At 39.1% G+C, this 21,766-nt stretch overlaps 1 protein-coding gene and 1 long non-coding RNA gene across 2 annotated transcripts; one reads left to right on the forward strand and one right to left on the reverse strand.

Moving 5' to 3' along the window:
- The first annotated feature begins 8,023 nt into the window (after positions 1 to 8,023).
- On the forward strand, positions 8,024 to 12,024 carry LOC112194121. The gene is made up of 6 exons (XM_024334376.1): positions 8,024 to 8,321; positions 8,436 to 9,152; positions 9,269 to 9,485; positions 9,769 to 11,097; positions 11,197 to 11,312; positions 11,693 to 12,024. Exons 1-6 carry the CDS (start codon positions 8,024 to 8,026, stop codon positions 12,022 to 12,024), a joined length of 3,009 nt encoding a protein of 1,002 aa, XP_024190144.1.
- A 6,623-nt stretch (positions 12,025 to 18,647) lies between these two features.
- Positions 18,648 to 18,882, reverse strand: LOC112193546. Its single transcript, XR_002933932.2, has 2 exons — positions 18,796 to 18,882; positions 18,648 to 18,704 (listed from the first exon to the last, which is right to left on the reverse strand). It is a non-coding gene; the product is annotated as an uncharacterized LOC112193546 (long non-coding RNA).
- Positions 18,883 to 21,766: the final 2,884 nt, after the last annotated feature.

Genomic DNA, 21,766 nt, shown 5'->3' on the forward strand with positions numbered 1-21,766 from the left:
TTTTTATGTTTGGTGAGCATAGAAAGGCTTTTCAAATAGTTTGAAGTCAATTCATGAGCATAGACTCCGTGTTGACCTGGTGCTATATTTCTTGGGGAATTTGATTCCCTTGCTTGGTGCTTGGCTTTGTTTTAGGAAAATGCTAGAAGTTTCTTTTCACCTTCCCGGAATAAAAAATTTTTCTAAAGGGAGGAAAACAACCGCATCCTTCCTATGTGAAAAGCAAGATGATGCCTTTCTTTCACCTTCTTTTTAGATAGATTTTCATTGGCCAAAACCAGTATATGACTCTCACCTCCTTTCTTTTGGGCTGAAATCTTTGCTTTTGCTTCATCTCGGGGTATCCTAAAACTTCTATAGGACTGTACAGATGCAATCAGTCTATTAGGATACGTCTTTGGATGCTTGGTGTTTGCCTCAGAACATGACGGCCACCCTGTTGTGTTCACATAACAATGTGAAGCAACTACCTTAATTTCCTTATTCCAAACCTTTTACATGAAGTGTTGGCAATTGATTGGTTGGTACAATAGATTTGGTCTTAATAATAATAACTTAAATTGGTCGTATGTAAAGGAATATCAAGGGCGCAACACCATGGGTTTCTCCCTCAGTTTTGTTCTCGGAATTTTTGTAAAGGAAAAGAAAATAAGAAACTTTTGCTGCAAGATATGAAGTCTTTTACTTAAAAGGAGATTTCTTAGTTTGATTGGTTTTCTGTGTTCGGTTCATTATGCTTTTCTTTAAAGGATAGACTAATCGTATTTATTATTATTATTATTATTTTTTTTTTTTTTTTTTTTTGGCATTTATCGTATTTATTATTTTGCTCATACCTTTTATATATTCTAAATATTTAATTATTGCGCAGAGGCACTCTGGCTCTCTAAGAACAAAGCTGGAAGCATCAATCAGAAAAATAAAGTAGCAAAGTAATAACCTTTTCCCAACCCAAAACCATCAAATATCAGAGTGGGAGGCCTTCTCCTACATTAAACCTACAGTCTGGCTCCATGTTATTTTGGCCTTTTTCCGAGCACATAGTCCATTGCACCACTGTCTCTCCATCTCCAGATTTCAGTCTCTGTGTCTCTAACTGATTCTTAAGGAGATTAATACTCTCTCCTTTCCCAGAAATTGTGTAATCAATCAGAAGTGGGAAGACCATACACTACATATCTACCAGAGTTACAGAAAGGAGAGTAGTACTAGCCCTACTAAGGTAGGAGATGAAGCAATACCTGAACTTGATAGAAGGTTTAGCCATCGTGTCGGGTTTGATGCTGTTGCTGGGTCTGATATGTTGCTGCCTCAGTACCAACCCTAGCCAACGCGGCAGTTTGTGCACCGGCAATGCCAGCTGCGATGGTGGTTATGCCGGTGCTTGATCCTTTATCCCATTCTTTTCCGTTTCTCTATGGAAGTTCTTATTTGATACTATGTTAGCCCCCAGTTTGCTTTCTCCTTACTTTTCTCTTTTGATACCAAAGTATACGTATCTTTTGTAATTAGTTGATAATCGACACTGTAATGTTTAGCCTCATGGAAGTATATCTCTATATAGTTCTTCCAATGTTCCCATGGATCGTTTTCCTTTCTTTTGGTTTGGTTGAGTGGACAACCATGTAAAATACACTACTAATTAAAGGTGGTGACATGTTTGTGATCCGAGGGGTAACTACTAGAACTGATGTAGCTCTCACTACTGCAACAACTGCTGCCAACATCACCTGTGCTCCTGATGATGATCCAAGGAAGCCGCATGGTGTTTGGGGAGGCGGTAGTGGTTATGGTCGTGGCGGGGCAAATTGCGGTGTAGGCTTTGGTCATTGTAGGTTTGTTTTCAACTTCGTCTAGCCTATGGTGGTAGACATCATCATCATCATCATGGTGGGGGTGGAGCTGGTTTTGGCATTGGAGCCCTCCAATTTTGGCGAGGGGAGCGGGTTTTGGTGGAGGTGGTGGTGGGGTGGAGGTGGAGGAGGAGGGGTAGCACTGTAGCAGTGCATGCTGAAAGGAAGTCATTTCCTTTTCTTCTTTCTTTTGGCAAACGAAAGCGAATCATTTCTTCTCGCCACATGGCCTCTAGTTCTATCACACGAGATATTTCTGATGTACGTAGCTAGCTAGACATAGGATAGTAAGAAATAAGAATGTTCAAGGGTGAACAAGGTCTCGATTCATATTATTGTTTGTATATTGGCTAATAATTCAGATTCACTTGTTCTTGTATTTTCAAATTCAAATTTCCATGCTTTTCAAACAACCATCACAGACAATGTATAACAGTACATAATTACATCAAAGTAGCAATGATTGCCTGACGTTCATAACTTCGTAAGCAATAATCAACCGGTGCAAGTATGATCTCAATTGTATACTGAGCTTCCCCTTACTTCTGCGCCGCAGCATGTATAGTTCTAAAATGGCAGAGCGTAATATACAACTGCGCATATTCGACGAACCCAACTGAACTGGACAAATGCAAAATCCTGATTCATATGACAATACAATTGTCAAGCTGGCTAACATGTCAAAGCTGGATTCTCATAGCTATAAAAATCTCAGCATATGAAACCAGCAGATCATTTCAATTAATCTTGAACTCACTATGATCATAAGTTCATGACTGTCTGGTTTGAGTCATCATCTTAGCTAAAGTCGTCATCTTCCACACTGTCCCATGCACGGTTCCACGGTCCATAGTCCAGAGAAGAGTAATGTCCCTTTGCCCTTTGGTTTTGGGATTGCTTGCCATCCCTTCTCTTTTTCAGGTGATACTTTGATGTACTCATGTGTAACAACTTCAGCCGGGGAAGTACTAAAGTTCTGTGCATGTCCAAGATCTGTTGGTTGACCATAGGATGAAGTATTTGTAAGCTGAGAACACCATGAATTTTGGTTGTAGGTAAAGTATTTGTATGCTGCTTGCTTGTTTTTTTAAACACTTAATAACAAAACCAAATAAATTAGGTTCAACTGTACCCTTAAGGTCTCCACATATACAAATGCAGTTCCAAAACGGAGTAAAGAAACTGCATAAAGATTTTAAAAGCTTAAATCTCAAAAGATCCCAAAGGCTCATTAAGGTTCCTAAGTGGGAAAATTACAGTCTCCTATTCTTCTCCAAATACTAAAAAGGGCCTTTTGCCTACACCAATCTATCGAAATATGTGACCGTGCCACCCCAAAGAAATAGTGGCTCCAATTAACAACTCTTTCAAGTTTCAATACATCACTTATGTGTTCTCAAAAAAAAAAAAAAAAAACATCACTTATGAGCTATACAAGTTCACTATTCTTATTCGGTGCTGAATTCACACAATAAACAAGGAAGCATATGCACTAAATCCCAATCCGTGCCTCTCATTACATCCCAACAATGAAATCCCTAAAGCTAATAAATAATTGACATAAACATGACTGCGGCCGGTGAGCAACTCCAACAGTTTCCCTATAATTTTTGTATAATAGGGAAGCAAAAGTTAAAACTTTAGCATATTTTTCTTTTCCAACTCCAACAGATTCCTTATTTTATAGCAATCTCTAAAATCCCCATATTTTTCCTTAAATTTTTAGAGATTGCTGTAAATATAGGGAATTTTGTTTTTTCTTTCCTCACTTTCCCTAAACTAGGGGAATCTGTTGGAGCAAAAGAGACTTATTTTTCCCTAAAGTAGAGAAAAATCAAAATATGGGGATGCTGTTGGAGTTGCTCAAATAGTTCAAACCAGGATGCCTAAACCAAGGCATCTCAATTCTCTATATCTCACTGGTGGATCTAGGTAGTAGCTGGGGCGGGCTTAAGCCCGTCTGAGATTTTTAGGCTTAAAAAAAATTAGATGTATATTTTTTTTTAATTGGGTATTATCCATATTGAAGCCCAGTAGTAGCCCACCTGATGCCCTAAACCCACTCCCGACTCTAGTTCACTCGACTCATATTCTCCAGTTCGTCTCTCCTCCTCCAGATTATCTCACAGAAATCGTTCAATTTCTAAATCATTGTGCAATATCTCTATGCTATGTTTATCTATGTTGATCAGTTTAACTAACTAACTACACACACACACACACACACACACACTTCAGGCTGCCATTCAAATCATATCATATATCATATACTATATTAATATTCCCTACGGAACGCCACCCCTTAACCTTAAATATTCCTCATTCCTCATATGACAAATTATTCTTGTGTGCATATGCATACAAATACTCGTCATCTGTCAAAAGACCCCCTAAAGAAAATCCACTATCAAATCACTACTAGAAAAACAGGTCCATTCACACAGATGGATTCTATGTAAATACATTGAAATACACATGGAAATCTGTGTGTATGGGTAGTTTCACACGGTAAACCACAGATTCACAATTTGTACGTATTGCGAGCTTTGCCAAATCACTTTCACACGGAAAGCTTGTCTGTGTGAGCTATATTAAGTGGGTCCCATAGAAATCAATTATATTGGAAATTAAATTAACAAACCATTGAATTTTTGTAATTTCCAGATTAAATATAATTCATCAATTTATTGAATTATTTAGATATTTATTTTTAGGTCCACCATTTATTTTCATGTTGTTTTAGGTCCTTTATTGAGATTTTGCAAATCTGGGATCTTTCCTTCATTGTTCTTCATTGAGATTCAAAATCATACACAAGTATTGTTGCAAATGAGATCCAGTTTCAGCTACTCATCTCTGACGCAATATAGATCAGTAAGTTTGAATCCAAATAAACAACAAACCAAAAGTGGATATATATACCTTTATGAATCTTGATTTGTTTGCCTCGGTCAATTCCATTACATTGCACAGCTTCTAACTTTAAGCACTAATCAAACCCATAACTCATACATTAGCTTCTAATTTTCAGCACTAATCAATAATAGAGAGAGGGCTGGGTATTAACTGAGACCTTTACCTGTACTGTAGACAGCGGCGAAAGGACGTAGAAGGCTATAGTGGCTCAAGCCTAGACAAGATTTTGGGCTAAAAACCCTTAGTTGTGTGTGTGTGTGTGTGTGTGTATATATATATATATATATATCTACCTTCAGCCCATACCAGCTCAAAGAAAAAAAAAAATTATCCATCAAAGTCGCGTGTATTCCCTGTCTCCCACAGCAGCTCACAGCCTCACACAATCACACTACTCAGACACTCAGTAGGTTAGATTTGTGCGTTTCGATGAAACAACTCCCCTAAGTCTCTCTTCGAAAGCGAAATGCCTCAATCAATCCACACCAAAATTCCCTTCTTGTGGAAAATCTCACCCCTTGTTGTCTAGTTGCCTCAGTCTGCGACGCAGACCAAGGAATCTCCAAAGGACCAAATCAACAATCTTTCTTTCACTTTCTCGTAAACAAGGTATGAAACTCTATCGATCTCCCCTGTTTTGAATTTTTGATACATCTCTGTTCTTCTTCCTACTCTGTTTTTCCTAATGGGGTTTTCTCAAAGAAATCCCAAAAGGAGAAGCTCGCTGATTATGTTTGCTACCAGTGGTGGATGTAATTGTGAGTTGGGCTTTTGTGTATAAGTTGAGGATTGGGATTGTTGGGAGTTGTTTCATACTTCGTTTTGTTGTGAGAGCTAGTGTTTGCTAATTAATTAGGCTCAATTTCATGTTCTGTTACTTGCTTCAATTCTTGATTTTTCAGATTTCCAGTTTGATTGGTGTAGATTTCATTTTCTAGGGTGTAGGTTCGTCAAGAATCTGTGACTTGCTTTTTGTGTGAGAGAAAGATGAAGCTAATTAATTAGGCTAAATTCCTGTTCATATTTTTTGTTCTGTTGATTAATTGCTTCAATTCTTGCTTTTCTCAGAAATTGACAAACAATGGCAAGAAAAATCTCCAAATCCAACTTTTTTGTGTTTCATTATTTACAGTTTTACACTATTTACAAAGCTTACACTGCGGAGGGATACCTTGGGGCTGGTCATGTACAAGTAAAGGAGTCAACGAGGACAACTTGGATACAAAACACTGAACTTTCTGGTACGCGCACCACGCGCCCGATATTGAGCTTCTCTTGGCTTTTCGTTACCCAACCAACCCACCGCAACCACCCACTACCACTATTACATCGCCGTCTTCGTGACGACGGCAAGCTCAGTGTTCCGTTTCTCAGCCGTTCCTCCGGAGAGCGGCGGGGAGGCCTTGCCGGCGATTAAGCAATATAAGCGCACGCGATATGAGGATTCATCATCTGCTTAGATCCAAAATGTTCAGACCGAAACGGGAGATCCTTTGCTGAGTCCGATCACTGCTAAGACGCCGATGAGCTATGCGAGCTCGGTTCTTCAACCCATGGGTCGTCTTTCCACTGCGATGATGGAAGATTTCACTCTATGTGAGAAAGATTACACTATCTCTGATGGTCAATTTGGGCCTAATCTCACATTCTTTGACAGAGTTGAGGCGAAACTTGATCTGGATTGGCATTGTGCGGTGATTATCAAACTTATGGGTCGACCTAAATCGGATGATGCTTACGAATTCATGAGGAAGGCTTTGACTCGGAAATGGACCTTGAAAGGTAGATGGCAGCTTGTGGATTTGCCCAATTCTTTCTTTATTGTGAAATTTCAACTATGTGAAGATATGGATTATGCATTGTGCAACGGACCATGGATTATTGCTGGCCAAACACTTGTGGTCCAAAAATGGCGACCTGATTTTGACCCTGCTGAAGAACAAATTAAACGCATGGCTGTTTGGGTCCGAATCAAAAGCTTGCCTGTGAAATACTTCAAACAATACACAATGGAGATCATTGGTAGTATGCTTGGCCGAGTTGTTAAAGTTGATCAACACACCCTTGCACAAGCTCGTGGTAAATTTTGCAGGATCTGTGTTGAGATTAACTTGAATGAACCGCTGAAACCGTATGTTGAGATGGGTGGTAAACCTTATGGTGTTGTTTATGAAGGGATTTCAACAATATGTTTCAATTGTGGGTTTACGGACATGTAAAGGATCAATGCCCTTATGCTTCTACTGAACCTGCTACTGGGAATTCTAGTCCTACACAACAAACTAGGCCTAGCAATGCTATGGATGCTACTAATACTTGCCTTCAGAAACAAAATGATGTTGAGATGCAGGCCTGTGTTTCTGATAAGCTTGCTAATGAAGTTGCTCCAAATACAATGCCTGGAGAAAATGAAAAGAAATTTGTAAATGCTAAGATGGGACCTTGGATGATCATGAATTATAAGAACAGGAAAGGGAACAATGCTAATCAAGCTTCTGCAAAAGGAAAAGGGTCTTATGGTTCGAGATTTGCACCCTTGCAAACTGAGGATATTGAAGAGAAAAGTGACACTGCTGAAAAGGCCACCCCTGTGTCCAAGCCTATTTTTGGCTCTGTTGATAGTGCTAGTGAACCTAAAATTGTTAAAGTGTGGAAGCACGTGCAGGATAAGGCTGCAAAGTCAGCAGCTAAGGAATCAAAATTGAAAGGCAAGAGTGTTGTGCCCAGCTCCCCTATGAATGCTAGGAAAGGTTTGTCGAAAACTAGGGTACTTCTCAAAGAAATTTCAACTAATGACAATATTACTGTCAGTGATGCATCCATATCAAAATCAAAAAAGGGTGCTGTGAAGGGAAACAAGCCTTTTGAATCTGATGCTTCTAAGAATCTGGCTTCTTTCTCCTTTATGAATGGTGTCTTTAAGGGTGGTACCCCTATAGGTAACTCTTTATCTAATAGTGATCTAAAACTCCCAGCCACGAATTTTATTGCTACTCTTGGTAATGCACCTCCTGAGGAAGTGCTGGCGTCAAAAGTATCAAATGGGGTTGGCTGTTCAGTTATAAGTGGTGAGATTGATCACCAGAACCATGTGGGTTCAAATGATATGCAGAATTCTGCTGATGGCAATGCTGATTTACAGCACACTGTGACAAACTTGGCTTCTTTGGAGTCCAACATGTCCTCTCCAATTGGAGAGGATATGATTGTTGCTTAACTTTAGGTTGTTTAACCTCTTTGCTTTCCTCTAATTAATGGATAAAATTCTCTTTTGGAATACTAGAGGTGCTGGAGGTGATGATTTTAGTTCTGTAATTGTGGACCTTGTTAAGATGCATGATGTTGATCTTTTAATTATTTGCGAACCTAGAATTCAATTTTCTAAAGCTAAGAGACATCTTTTGAGCATTGGTTTTACTGACTTTGTAGTTGAAGAAGCAACTGGTTTTTCAGGTGCTATCTGGATATTGTGGAATAAAAATAAAGTTCAGCTCCAAAAGATTGACTCTAATTCTCAATCTATCACTGTGAAAGTTTCTGGGAATGGCATAGGTGATTGGTTACTCACCGGTCTTTATGCTAGCCCCTGTCCTAGCACTAGACAAAGATTGTGGAACTATCTTACTGCGATGTCAAATTCTACTTAACTCCCCTGGATGATTGTAGGTGATTTTAATGAACTTGTTGCTTATGCTGATAAAAATGGCGGATCTTACGCAGGTAAATTTGGAGGTCTTAGAGATTGGGTGCAAAGTGAGGCTATGATTGATCTTGGATATCAAGGTGCTAATTTTACCTGGTCAAGTGGAAGAATTAAAGAAAGATTGGATCGGGGTTTCTGTAACACTGATTGGAGGCTGCTATTTGCTGAAGCTAGAGTTATCCATCTTGCCAAAACGAAGTCTGACCATTGCCCATTATTGCTGAGACTTCAACCACATGTCCAGAATTGTAGAATTAATCCTCCTTTCCGTTTTCATTCCATGTGGATGCAACATGAGGAGTACAAGGGATTTGTGACTACTGCTTGGAATAATACTGTTGGTAATCTGCTCGACAAAACTAATCTTCTTGCTTCTGAGTTAAATACATGGAATAAAGACGTCTTTGGGAATATTTTCAAAAAGAAGAGAAGGCTCCTTGCTAGAATTGCGGGCATTCAGAAGAAGCTATGTGTTCATGACAACCCTTTCCTGCTCAACCTTGAGAAAGAGCTTATTAAGCAGTATGAATTGGTCAGGGACCAAGAAGCTATGCTATGGAAGCAAAAGTCAAGAGAAAAGTGGATTCAAGATGGTGATAGAAACACAAAATATTTTCACATTACCACTATGGTCAGGAGAAGGAAAAATAAAATCGATGGCCTTTTTGATGATAGTGGTGGTTGGTGTGAAAATCCTGAAGACATGAAAATATTGCAAAATGCTTTTTCCAGATGCTATTTGCTTATGAAGAAAGTCTTAATATGAGATTCAATATTCCTAATCTTTTTCCTACAGGTGATACCAATTGCAGTGAGAATCTAGTGGCTCCTGTCAGTCTCCAAGAAATAAGATCTGCTTTATTCTCTATCGGAGGTCTGAAAGCCCCTGGCTTTGATGGCTTTCCTGCAGCTTTCTTTCAAAATCATTGGGATCTTTGCAAAGTGGAAATCATTAACTTAGTTACTAATGCCTTTCTTCAAGGCCAATTAGCCTATGTTGTACGATGTACAAGGTAATTACCAAGATCATTGTTGCTCGTATTCGTCCGTTCTTACAGTAGTGGATAAGTCCGAACCAAGTGAGTTTTGTTCTTGGAAGACACATATCAGACAATGTCATGATTACACAGGAGATTGTAAGAATACAAAGGGGGAAAGAGGCTTCTTTGTTTGGAAAATTGACTTATCCAAAGCCTATGACAAGTTGAGTTGGAGCTTTATCCATCAGGTACTTTATGAACTTCAGCTTCCTCCTATTCTTATTAAACTTATAATGCATTGTGTCACTTCAACTAGTTTTCAAGTAATCCTTAACGGTGATTTGTCTGAGAAATTTACTGCTGGTAGAGGAATTAGACAAGGGGATCCCTTATCCCCTTACATTTTTGTACTTTGCATGGAAAAGCTCTCCCATCTCATTCAATCGGCGATTGAAGTTGGCCAATGGAAACCAATCAAATCCTCTCAATCTGGTCCATTGGTGTCACACTTGTTTTTTGCTGATGACTTGATCCTGTTTGCTGAAGCTTCTACCAACCAAGCTAGAGTCCTGAAAAAATGCATGGATTTGTTTTGTAGTATCTCTGGTCAGTCTGTGAATTTTGAGAAATCCAAAATTTACTGCTCCCCTAATGTTAGGACTAACCTTGCCAGAGCTATAAGTGGTATTTGTGGCTCACCTCTCACGAAGGATCTTGGTAAGTATCTTGGTGTGCCTCTTTTGCATTCTCGAGTTACTAAACTCACTTACTCTGAAATGATTGACAAGGTTCATGGTAGGCTCTGTGGATGGAAAAGTAAAACTCTGAGCATGGCTGGTAGACTCACTCTAATTAATTCTGTGACTGCTTCTATACCTATTTACACTATGCAGACAGCTAAGATCCCCTTATCTACTTGTGATGCTTTAGATAAACTCAACAGGGATTTTCTTTGGGGTGATAGTGATGATAAAAGGAAAATACATTTGGTAAATTGGGACAATGTTTGCAAACCTAAAAATAGGGGTGGCTTAGGCATTAAGAGGACAACTGATATGAATAAAGCCATGTTGGCTAAGGTTAGTTGGAGAATTCTACAAAATGATGATGGTTTCTGGTGCAATTTGTACAAAGCTAAATATTTGAAACATGTCAGTGTGATTAGAAATCTCTACAAACCTCCTGATAAGTGCTCTACTACTTGGCGTAGTATTTGCTCTGGCGCTACTCTATTAAGACAAGGAATTATATGGAGAATTGGTGATGGTGGCACTGCTCGATTTTGGACTGACCATTGGTCCTCTCAAGGAATTTTGGCTCCTCTGGCTATTGATCGTACCATGGTGGATCCCAACTTACTAGTTCAGGACTTCTGGAATGGCTATGATTGGGATATCACAATGGTTTGTGCTTGTTTACCTCCTGAAATTGCAGCTAAAATTATTTGCATTCCTATTGATAACGTTGGGCGCACTTCTAATAAGATGATATGGAAGCCCACACATGATGGTAAATTTTCTGTGAAAAGTGCTTATAATAGCATTGTTGATGATGGTCAACCTATTAGTGGTCTTTGGAAAGGTATCTGGAGCTTCAATATTCATCCAAAATTAAAAATCTTCAATTGGCTCTTTGTTCGAGGGAGGTTGCTGACTAATATGCACCGAGCACAAAGACACTTTACTATGAACCCAAACTGTAAACATTGCCCTGAGGAACCTGAATCTATGATTCATTTGTTCAGGGATTGTCCCATGGCTACTACTGTTTGGAAGGAAATTGGAATGCCTGCTACCATTATTAGAACTTTCAAGCTTGACTGGAATAGTTGGATAACAGCTAAGCTCTTGCAAAAAAACTGTAAGTTTTTGGGATTTTATTGGTCTCATTTGTTCATTTACACCTGTTGGTTTATTTGGAAATGGCGCAACAAGTATATTTTTGATGATGGCTTCCAAAGACCTCATAATACTGCTTCCATTATATTTCAGTACATTAGAGAATGGAGCTCTTGTCACATTAACTCTAAGAATATCTCTATCAGTAGAACTGGATGTTGTGTTGGCAAAAACCTTCTGTTGGCCAATTCAAATTAAATGTGGATGGATCCAGAACCAATAATGGTTTAATTGGTGCTGGAGGGGTCATAAGGGACAGCTCAGGAATTTGGCATCATGGCTTTATGCACAACATTGGTAGTGGTGAAGTTCTTCAAGCTGAGGCTTGGGGTTTGTTTACAGGGTTGCAGATTGCCATTGAGCTTAAGATCAAGCATATTACTGTGGAAACTGATTCTGCTACCCTTTTGAACCTAATGATGAGTGCTGACATTGATCTCCATCCCTTGGGTACTCTGCTTTCTAATTGTAAGATTATGCTTACCTCATTTGAATCTTATTTTATTCAGTATATCCATCGTGAGCAGAATATGGTTGCGGATGGTTTAGCCAAGATAAGTATTGATCAAGAGATAGGGCTTTGCAGATGCCCTTCCATTCCTCCTTTTGTCTATCAAGCTGTGATGGATGATATTGATGGCATTTCTAGGCCTAGAACCTTTATGTCTTCTTAGGTAGACTAGTTTTTTTGTCTTCTTCCTTGCGTTCGGGCCTTGTGCCCCTACTGTACCAAAAAAAAAAAAAAAGCTCCAAATCCAACACCAAGATTAGCACGATCAAGATTAACAGCCCCCATTATAGTGATATAGTCTTTGATTGGTGAGTTGCGTGCTATCGGTTTTGGGTTTGTTTGTGTACATTTTTTCTGGTGGGTGTTCGGAAACATCAAACATGGACTGGTTTTTCAGCTCAAACATCAAAAAAATTAATTTGTGCACTTCTAATTAGCCTAGACAACAATTGGATCCTGGATTCGCCACTGACTGTAGATCTAAGATCCATGACCAATTAGCTGGGTACCACCCGACAACAATTGATGGATCCCAATCCCAGTATTAAAACGACATCCGAGTCCTTGTATTTGCATTTCCCATCAATCCGAACACCAGCAAGCTTTTTCTCTGGTCTTGCAAGTTCTGTCAACAACGGCAAAGCTCTCCGCTTAAGATCATCAGAGTTCGTTTACAAAACGATCATCACTGAATTATGAAGCTCCACAAGAAATTCAAATTCCTAAAGGAAAACTCAAAATGTTGGATTAAAAAAAGTTGTGAAATCTTACCGTAAGATGCTGCTGCTTTTGTCGCGAGAGGACTGGGTGTCTGGGTATTTAACTTAATATCCTAGCTAGCTATCCATTTTTGAGAGAGAAAATTAGAGAGAGATAAGAGATTTGTGAGAAAGAGGGAGATTGAGAGAATAAAGTCTTTACTCTTTCGATCAGAGATGTAGGATTAGAATTTTATTATTTATATTTTTACACAGATATTCTTGTGAACTAATGTTGCACGCGGAAAACTGTTTGAATTTTTAATTTACCATATGACAATATATATATATATATATATATATTTTTTTTTTTTGAGTTAAAAATGGATTTCATTCAAAGACCCCTAAGAGGGTTGATTACAATCAAATTTGAGTGCATCAAGGATACACTCTTGAGCATGATCAAACCACAATAGGCTATTGCTACTATCATAGGCAATGCCAGCGAGCCGGTGAGCCACTGAGTTGGCTGTTCGAGGAGTGTAGCCCAAGGACATAGTAGGTAAAGCAAGTAGACCCATTTTAATGTCATCAATCAGATTACCTTTGACGTGAGATTCATGTTGTGCAGAAGCCACATCCCAAGTTGCTTGTAGACAATCAGTCTCAATAATAACGTTTGTAGCATGCATGGATTCAAGTAAACGAAGACCTTCCTTGATTGCTCTTAGTTCTACCTGTTTTGGGGATGCCATATGCGAAATTGGGACCGCAAAGGCTGCCTTAAAATGCCTAGCTCCATCCCGTAAGATTCCTCCCAGACCTCCCTTAACATCATTGGGTAAGAAGCTGCCATCGACATTTAATTTCCAATTCCCATTGGCAGCAGGTTTCCAGCGAGTTCTCTCCTTCAACTTAGTGGTTCTGTCAATACTCCTAGCTTGATGAAATTCCTCCAGCCAAGCGAGCGAGCTACATAAAATACTATCAGCAGTTTGGCTCTTATCTTGCCATAATTTATTATTTCTGTTTTTCCACAAAGCCCATAACACCATCAACAGTTTCTCAAAAGTAACGTTGTTCAATTGAACTGCTCGTTCTAACATCCACTCTTTGAAGTTAAGAGTAGGAAGCAGACTGTCATGCAGGTTAAATAATGGGGAGGCTAAAATTGAAGAGGCAACGGGGCACTTACCGAACACATGTGCATTATCTTCATATGGGTGAGTGCATAGTAGGCATCTTAGTTCACCATTATAACCTTTGGTTTGCAACTTAGCCCTTGTGGGAAGCAGATTTTGGCAAGCTCTCCAAAGGCATACATGTACTTTGCCAGGCACTTTTGCTTGCCAAAGACGTTTCCATAAAACCCTATACGGATTGCCCTGTGATGAGGAAGCTAAACTTTGCTCCAACACTGCAGCCCGTGCTATCAAACAAAGCCTATCAAGTAAAGCTCGTTGACTTAATGGGATGCATAAAATCTTTCCTGCAACGTCCTCCAAGAAACACAAGTTTACCATGGAAGGCATCCATTGTTTGGTGTAAGGATCAATGAGGTCTGCGACTTATTCAAAAGGACAATCAGTCAGTTTTTGCACTAGGTACTGTGGACAATCTGAGATCCAACTGTCAGTCCATATATTGACAGTTGATCCATCCCCAACTCTCCATTGTGTACCAGCTTTCAAAATTGGTCTTCCTTGCAAGATACTCATCCACGAGAAAGAAGGAGCATCGCCTAATTCAGCCTCCCAGAAGCTACAATGTGGATGATATCTTGCCTTATACAATCGGGCAATTAGTGATTGGGGGTTGGTGACAAGTCTCCATGCTTGTTTAGCAAGCATTGCTAAATTATAAGCATAGATGTTTTTGAAACCCATACCTCCCTCCTCCTTAGTGAAGCAAAGTTTCTCCCAACTCCGCCAATGAATTCTTTTTTTCTCATCCGTGTCACCCCAAAAGAAGGAAGCACATAACTGATGAATGTCATCACATAAACCCTTCTGAAGTAGATAACAATTCATGGCATACAGAGGCATAGTTTGAGCCACCGCTTTAATTAAGGTCTCTTTACCAGCTGCACTAAGAATTTTTGCCTTCCAACTCACTAATTTTTTTGTGAGTTTTTCTTTTATGTACTCAAAGATAGCATTTTTGGATCTACCTATGCGCATTGGGAGACCCAAGTATCTGTCATGCTCGTGTACACATTTGACTCCCAGTATAGCTGCAAGTTCTTCTTTCCTCACCTGCGCCACATTGTTACTAAAAACAACACTACTTTTATCAAGATTGACCCTCTGGCCCAAAGCCTTTTCATACACATTTAACAATCTTCGAAACTGTGAGCACTCCTCATTAGTGGCAGTACCAAATAGTATACTGTCATCAGCAAAGAAAAGATGATGCAAAGTTGGAGCTTGTGGACACATATTGAGACCCTGTAAAGCACCTTCTTGGACCGCCTTAGAAATCAAAGTCGACAAGCCCTCACTGCATAATATAAAGAGGTAGGGAGGTCTCCCTGCCTAATGCCTCTAGATGGGATGATCTGATCCGAAGGCTCCCCATGAATCAAGATTGCATACTTGACTGACATGACACAATTCATCACCATCCTAACCCACCGTGGATCAAAACCGAGCTTTAGAAGAATCGCTTGCACAAAAGGCCATTCTAGGCTATCATACGCCTTACTAATATCAAGTTTGAGAGAGAAAAAACCTGTTTCTTGATGGCGAAGTTTATGCATGAAATGTGCAGCCTCTGTTGCTACCAGGGTATTATCAGAAATCAAACGTCCTGGCACATACGCACTCTGAAGAGGAGAAATAATATCATGTAGCCAGATCTTCAATCTGTTTGTCACCACTTTAGAACTTATGCGGCAAATAACATTACATAACGCAATTGGGCGAAACTGAGTTGCATCCCTCGGCTCGAGGACTTTTGGAATCAAACATAAATGGGTGAAGTTGGATTCTGGCCAGAGTTCACATTTTTCCAACATGCTACGCACCGCAATGCATACATCATGACCCACTAGCTACATCCCAATATTTCTGGAAGAAAAAGGGGGACATACCATCAGGTCCCGGGCTCTTGGATGGGTGCATTTGAAACAAGGCATTTTTAATTTCATCATCAGAGTAGTTTTGCATTAATGCTGCATTCATGTTGTCATCAACCCTACGCGGCACAGCTTCCATCACTTCTAACATAGCAGCATGATCACTGCCTTCAGTAGTAAAAACATTCTGGAAATACGTATGCAGCAGATGTTCAATTACCTGTGGTTCAGTTCTCCGCTCCCCATGAGCATCTGTTAAGCCTTTTATGGTGTTTTGACTTTTCCTGTTACTAGCTTTCCTGTGAAAAAAGCAGAATTGCGATCGCCATCTTTTAACCAGATTGCTCGGGAACGTTGTCTCCAATATTTTTCCTGATTCGTGAGTAACCGGTTGTACTTAACATGCAGAGTTTTTTGTTCTTCATAAAGCTCCGGAGAATGAGGGAGTCCCACGAAGCTTTTCCTGTATAATTCTCATCTCTATTTTCTGCTGGTCAAAATCCGTGACATGCCATTGCATTAAATTCTGTCCCGTTGCTTCAATCTTACGACTTAACTGCTGTAATGCATTCCCAGTTGTAGCATTCCGGCCGCCCCCACCAGCATTCTTCAAAACGGAAGCGGCGGACAGTTCGTTTAGGCTGGACCTGATTTCCTCGGACCTCAATTAAGAGAGGGCAATGATCCGAGTCTGATGGTTCTAGAACAATAACTCTGCTTAAAGGGAAGCGTTGTCTCCATTGAGGGGAGTGAAATCCCCTGTCCAGTCTCTCCTTAGTAAACGTATTATACCAAGTGTATTTGCTGCCAATAAAGCCCATGTCGAGCAAGTTGCATTGAGCCATTGTACGTCGAAACTTTAACATCGCAGTACGTAGCCGCCCTAGGTGGTCCTCCTGATTTGTCCTCCTGACACATAATTTCGTTAAAATCATCAGCCATAATCCATGGAAGAGAGATGGCTTGATTGGCTAGGGTTTTTATCAACTGCCAAGTATGATCCCGGCCTCCTCGAGCAGCTACTCCATAAATCCCAGTAAACCTCCATTGCTCCGTACCTGGTTTACCAATGATTGCATCGATGTGATTGGCAGAGTAGGTTTGGAGATCAACATGAGTCTCATCATTCCAGAACAACGCTAACCCTTGGCCTTCATCTTCATGTGACACACAAAAACCACTTTTGAAGCCTAACCTACCTTGCAAGGAATCAATTAACCCTTTCTTAGCTAGGGTTTCCGAGAGAAAAATAAGACATGGTTTCCTCGCCTTCACTATATCAAGGAGGGCTCGTTGGGTTTCAAAATTGACGATTCCTCGACAGTTCCACACAAGGATATTTCCTTGCAACATTTGTGCCGGAAAACTCACGGCTTGGTGGCAGCGTTCAGAGAGCGGCGGCCTTTAGATAACTCTTATTTTGGCTTCTACCATCTGACAATATATTAGAATCACTAAATTTTATTTTATTTCACACGAGACTCCGTGTGTAAATTGTTCTGAAATCTGAAAAATATTGGGTCTCATTTTAAACCCTATATGGCAACGATAGTCTCTGTGGAAAATGTATACACACGGAACCGAGTTTTGCGTAATCGCGTTTGCCTTCTTATTCATTTGACTAAATTATTATGCGTGTGCTTCCAAACATATGTTAATAATTTGAAAGTTCAAACTAAATCCTAATCAGGAATTTCGTTGCAAAAAGTAAACGGTATTCGATTGATCCTCAGTACTATAAAAGGAAGATCCTAGAGCTTATATCCAGTAGAGATAGCTAGGTATAAGAAAGATGGAAACATATAAGATTATACTGATAGTTTGGGGTGTTCTCGCAGCTGTACTAACTATTTTGGCTTTATTGCGTAAAGGACGTACAGGCGGTGGTGGTGGTAGCATTTCCGGTGGTAGACATCATCATCATGGTGGGGGTGCAGCCGGTTTTGGCATTGGAGCCACCACTGATTTTGGCATTGGAGCCACCACTGATTTTGGCGGGGGGGCGGGTTTTGGTGGTGGAGGTGGAGGTGGAGGAGGAGGAGGAGGTAGCAGCGCATGCTGAAAGCAAGTCTATTCCTTTTCTTTCTCTTCTTGGCAAACGAAAGCAAGTCATTAATTTCTGAACGCCACATGGCCGCTCGTTCTATCACACGAAACAGTTCTGACGTGTGTAGCTAGCTAGGCATAAGATGATAAGAAATTAGGATATCCAAGGGTGAAGAAGGTCTCGATTCATATATCATCTATTTGTTTGTATTTGCTAATAAATAGAGGAAATAATCAATTGTTCTTTTAGCTTCTAATTTCTCATATTTTGCTTGTTCAATTAGTACTGAATAATGAATATAACAAAAATTTTATTGGCAAAAGCGTAACATGCATGCTCATGCTTCTTAGCTCCATTATTAGACCTCTATTACTTCTTGTAAAAATTTAATTCCCATTTACCCCCTCTAGAAAGCTTAAAAAGAGAAAAAAAAAAAAAAAATCCTTTTTCAATTTTAGATGATCATCGTTTCTTCACTAAAAGACTTTATGGTCTTGTGGGTTTCTAGTTCAGGTATTGAAGTTTGCATGCATCGAATTCTTTGAATCATATCTATTCAATGATTTGTTCATTATCATTGTTTTTTTTAGCGTCTCTCCTTGAAGGTGGAATTAAAGAATTGAGTATTCATCATGTTAATTGCTATTGATTACCTCTTCCTTTTCATTTTAATTGTAAACTGTAAACAACAAAACTGAAAAGTTTGCTTACAGTCTTGCAACATGAGGTTAATTGATGGTCAGGTCTAGGTATATATTGATTCAACGACATGAATAGTTCTTTGGGAAATTTAGCCCTCGTCTACTATGTACAAGCAAGACAGGAACTCAGGAAGGGCATAATTTGAGGGTGAGATCTGACGACGCCAACCTTGGTTGCAGGGCCGGTCCTAAGCTTTTTGATGCCCGGGCAAAATTTTTTGTGTGTGCCCAACTAGCCTGGAAATCTAGAATCAGCTTTTTTCCTTCTTGTTTTTTCTTTTCTGATCGAGATTGACTTGCAAATCCAACTTCTAATTGCACCTAATATTGAAAATTGAAAACCGATGAATGAGCAGGTTGTTAGAAATCACTTTGAATGATAATTGATAAACACTGGAGCATAGAACCATACCCGAAAATCTGGAATTTGCTTTTTTCCTTCTTGTTCTTTCTTTTCTAATCGAGATTGACTTGCAACTCCAACTTCCAATTGCACCTAATATTGAAAATTGAAACCAATGAATGAGCAGGTTGTTAAAAATCAATATAACTCAAAAAACAAGTAACAAGGCTTTTGATATCCAAATTTTCATTGGATATCAAATTTGAAGAACACCCAATACCTATTTTGATTTGACCTCAGCCTACATTGATGGAAAGCTGAAAAATTCGTATGGTCACCATAGAATAATAGAAACATAGAGGGAAAAGATTGGGTGATGGATGAGAATGAACTGAAGAATTGAGTAACCATTGAAACCAATTTAAAGAAAAAAATTGCTGGGTTTCAAGGTTTGGGACTTTGGAGAGAGCAAGAGATGCTTGGATAATCAATTTTGTATCTGCCATTGTGCGTTAGAAGAAGAAGAAGAAGTAAAGACGCGATCTGCGTCTAGAAATCAGAATTTTTTTTATGTTCCACTCTCTATACATATATAATTATATCTATATATATATATATATATATATATTACATCTATTAAATCTTATTGATAAAATCTGGTGCCCCCTCTATGTTAGACCCTGGGCTATCGCCAATGATGCCCATGGGCAAGGCCGGCCCTGCTTGGTTGTAGAGGTGTGATCGGAGGTGTAGGTAGGTGCTGGAAAGGTTGAAGAAGGATAGATGTACAGACCCAAAAAAATGTACATAAAAGAAAAGGGCAAAATTGAAAGTTTATTGATAGTTTTTTGACATAGAGGTCTATATAGCAAATGTGGAGGTTTGAATAGAACCACTCTAGTTTTTTTCCTGATAAATCCCTACATTTTCAAAAATAAAAAATTTAGTAGGTTTATCTAGTCTGTGCACTTTGTGTGCTTTATTATGTTCTAGTTCGTTACTAGAATATGTGAGATTTGATGTCGAATGAGTGGTATTATACTACATAAAATGATGTTTCTTATCTGCTTTACTTTGTTTTTATTAATGGAAGCGTCTGTAATGTGTCGTTCTGGCCTGAGTTCACATTATGATCAATCAATGATATATACTTAAAAAAAATGTTTAAATATGTATCAAGATGTTTACTTTTCGTCTTTTCAAAACAAAACTTCAAGATCAATGTTCTCTTATTTGACATATGATATATTCAAGTCTTTTCTTTTTTATTTTTGTTTTTAAGAATGAAATATTCAAGGCGTTGAGTTCAGAAAAAACAATAGACATCAAAAAACAATGAAAAAGGGGAATTCGGTTGTTTAAGTGACTTTATAAATCTACCTATAGGGCAGAATCAAGAAGTTTACTGAAAGTTGAGTTACCATTGGATACTCATGTTATTAATTCTACTTGTTATAAAGTATAATTGCATCTTTGTGCCACCATGTTGACATCATTTCATCAATTATTTGCTTCTAGTGGCTACTCCATACCCTTATTCTACCATCTAACAACTGCACTAATTCAAATCATTCCACAATTGTAGAAGCAATAGCAAGCATAATCTGTCTCGCAAATATTGATGTCATGCATCGTGGAGTTTAATCCAGCACTTCTTCCCGCAATCTTCTAATGTGCATCCACACTCCACTGTCATACAACTGTTCTTGGCATCTTTTCAGTGCATTAACATGAGGCACCAAACAAATTACAAAAGTTCAAAAATATGAGCGAGCAACTAATTTTCACCCTTCTACATTTGACGAAATGATGTCAAAGATGCACTTATCAGACAACATGAATACATGATTACCCAATGGTAACTCAATTTCCAGTTAACCTCTTATTCTGAGTTCTGACCCAGATTATGAACTCATAGAAACAACCGCATTTGCCTCTTCCCTTTGATTTTGGATGAAGTCAAGGCTTTCGGCTTTCTAAACTTACGTTCAGTTGGAAACTCAAAGCCATCATTGAAAATTTCAAAGAATTAAACATCTTGAACCTTTGTTTTGAAAAGTAAACGTCTTGTCTTGGCTATAAAAAGGATACCGAAGCTTTTGTTACACAACATTGGATTATTTGACACTCCCAACTTATGAAAACTTGGGAAATCATACCCATAGTCGGGTTTGTTGGCTTCTTCGTAATTACTGCTTTGAGTCTGTTTTTAAGAAGTCGTGGCAGTCTAGGCGATGGTGGACATGGAAATCTTTCTGAAGGTGGAGCTAATACCGACGTTGAAGCCACTATTGACATAGGACCCGACGACAACGGTGGAGCAATTATCGACTCCGGATTCATTGTAACAGACTCTGGAGGTGGAGCCAATTTTGGCAATGGAGCTGATTCAGGGGGTGGAGGTTGTGGCGGCGGAGGAGGAGTAGGCGGCAGTGCATGATAGTTCAAGTTTTTCCTCGTTTGACTTGTGCTCCTAAAACAAATAGCAGTACCCTGAAATTATATTGTGATTCTTTCATTGTTTAGAGTTGTCCTTTCATATGCGTATGTAATTGTGATGGGGTAATGTTCATCCGGTCATCCCCCTCGTTCGCATCTGTTCTCTTTCTAGTTCCTTCCCTTCATATAGAAAATAAACAAAGAAAGGCGACTTTTGTTCACCATTCACAATGAGCAAGGAGAGCACATCAACACGCTTTTCAGTTGACCAAGTACAAAATTGACATACCTATGAACAGCGAGGGGGAATTCCTTGTGTCTAAGACCAAGTCCAAATACCCAATACACATGCACGAAAACAAGCAATAAATCTAATAACACCTACAGGTCTAGCATATTACTGCTTCCGATGAGCTGATATTGCCTTATTCTTTATTAAATTAACAAAAATAAAATATAAAATAAAAAAAAAACAAATATTTTACTGCTCAAGTTCTTATTTGCAGTCAAATAATTTGCTCTAGACTTGGAACATTTCTACCATCTTCCCAACCAAACTTCAGGTTCACTAAGCTGGAGCTTAACATTTTACTGGGGCTAA

This window comes from Rosa chinensis, chromosome 3 (assembly GCF_002994745.2).
Source record: "Rosa chinensis cultivar Old Blush chromosome 3, RchiOBHm-V2, whole genome shotgun sequence".
Lineage (NCBI taxonomy): Eukaryota > Viridiplantae > Streptophyta > Magnoliopsida > Rosales > Rosaceae > Rosa > Rosa chinensis.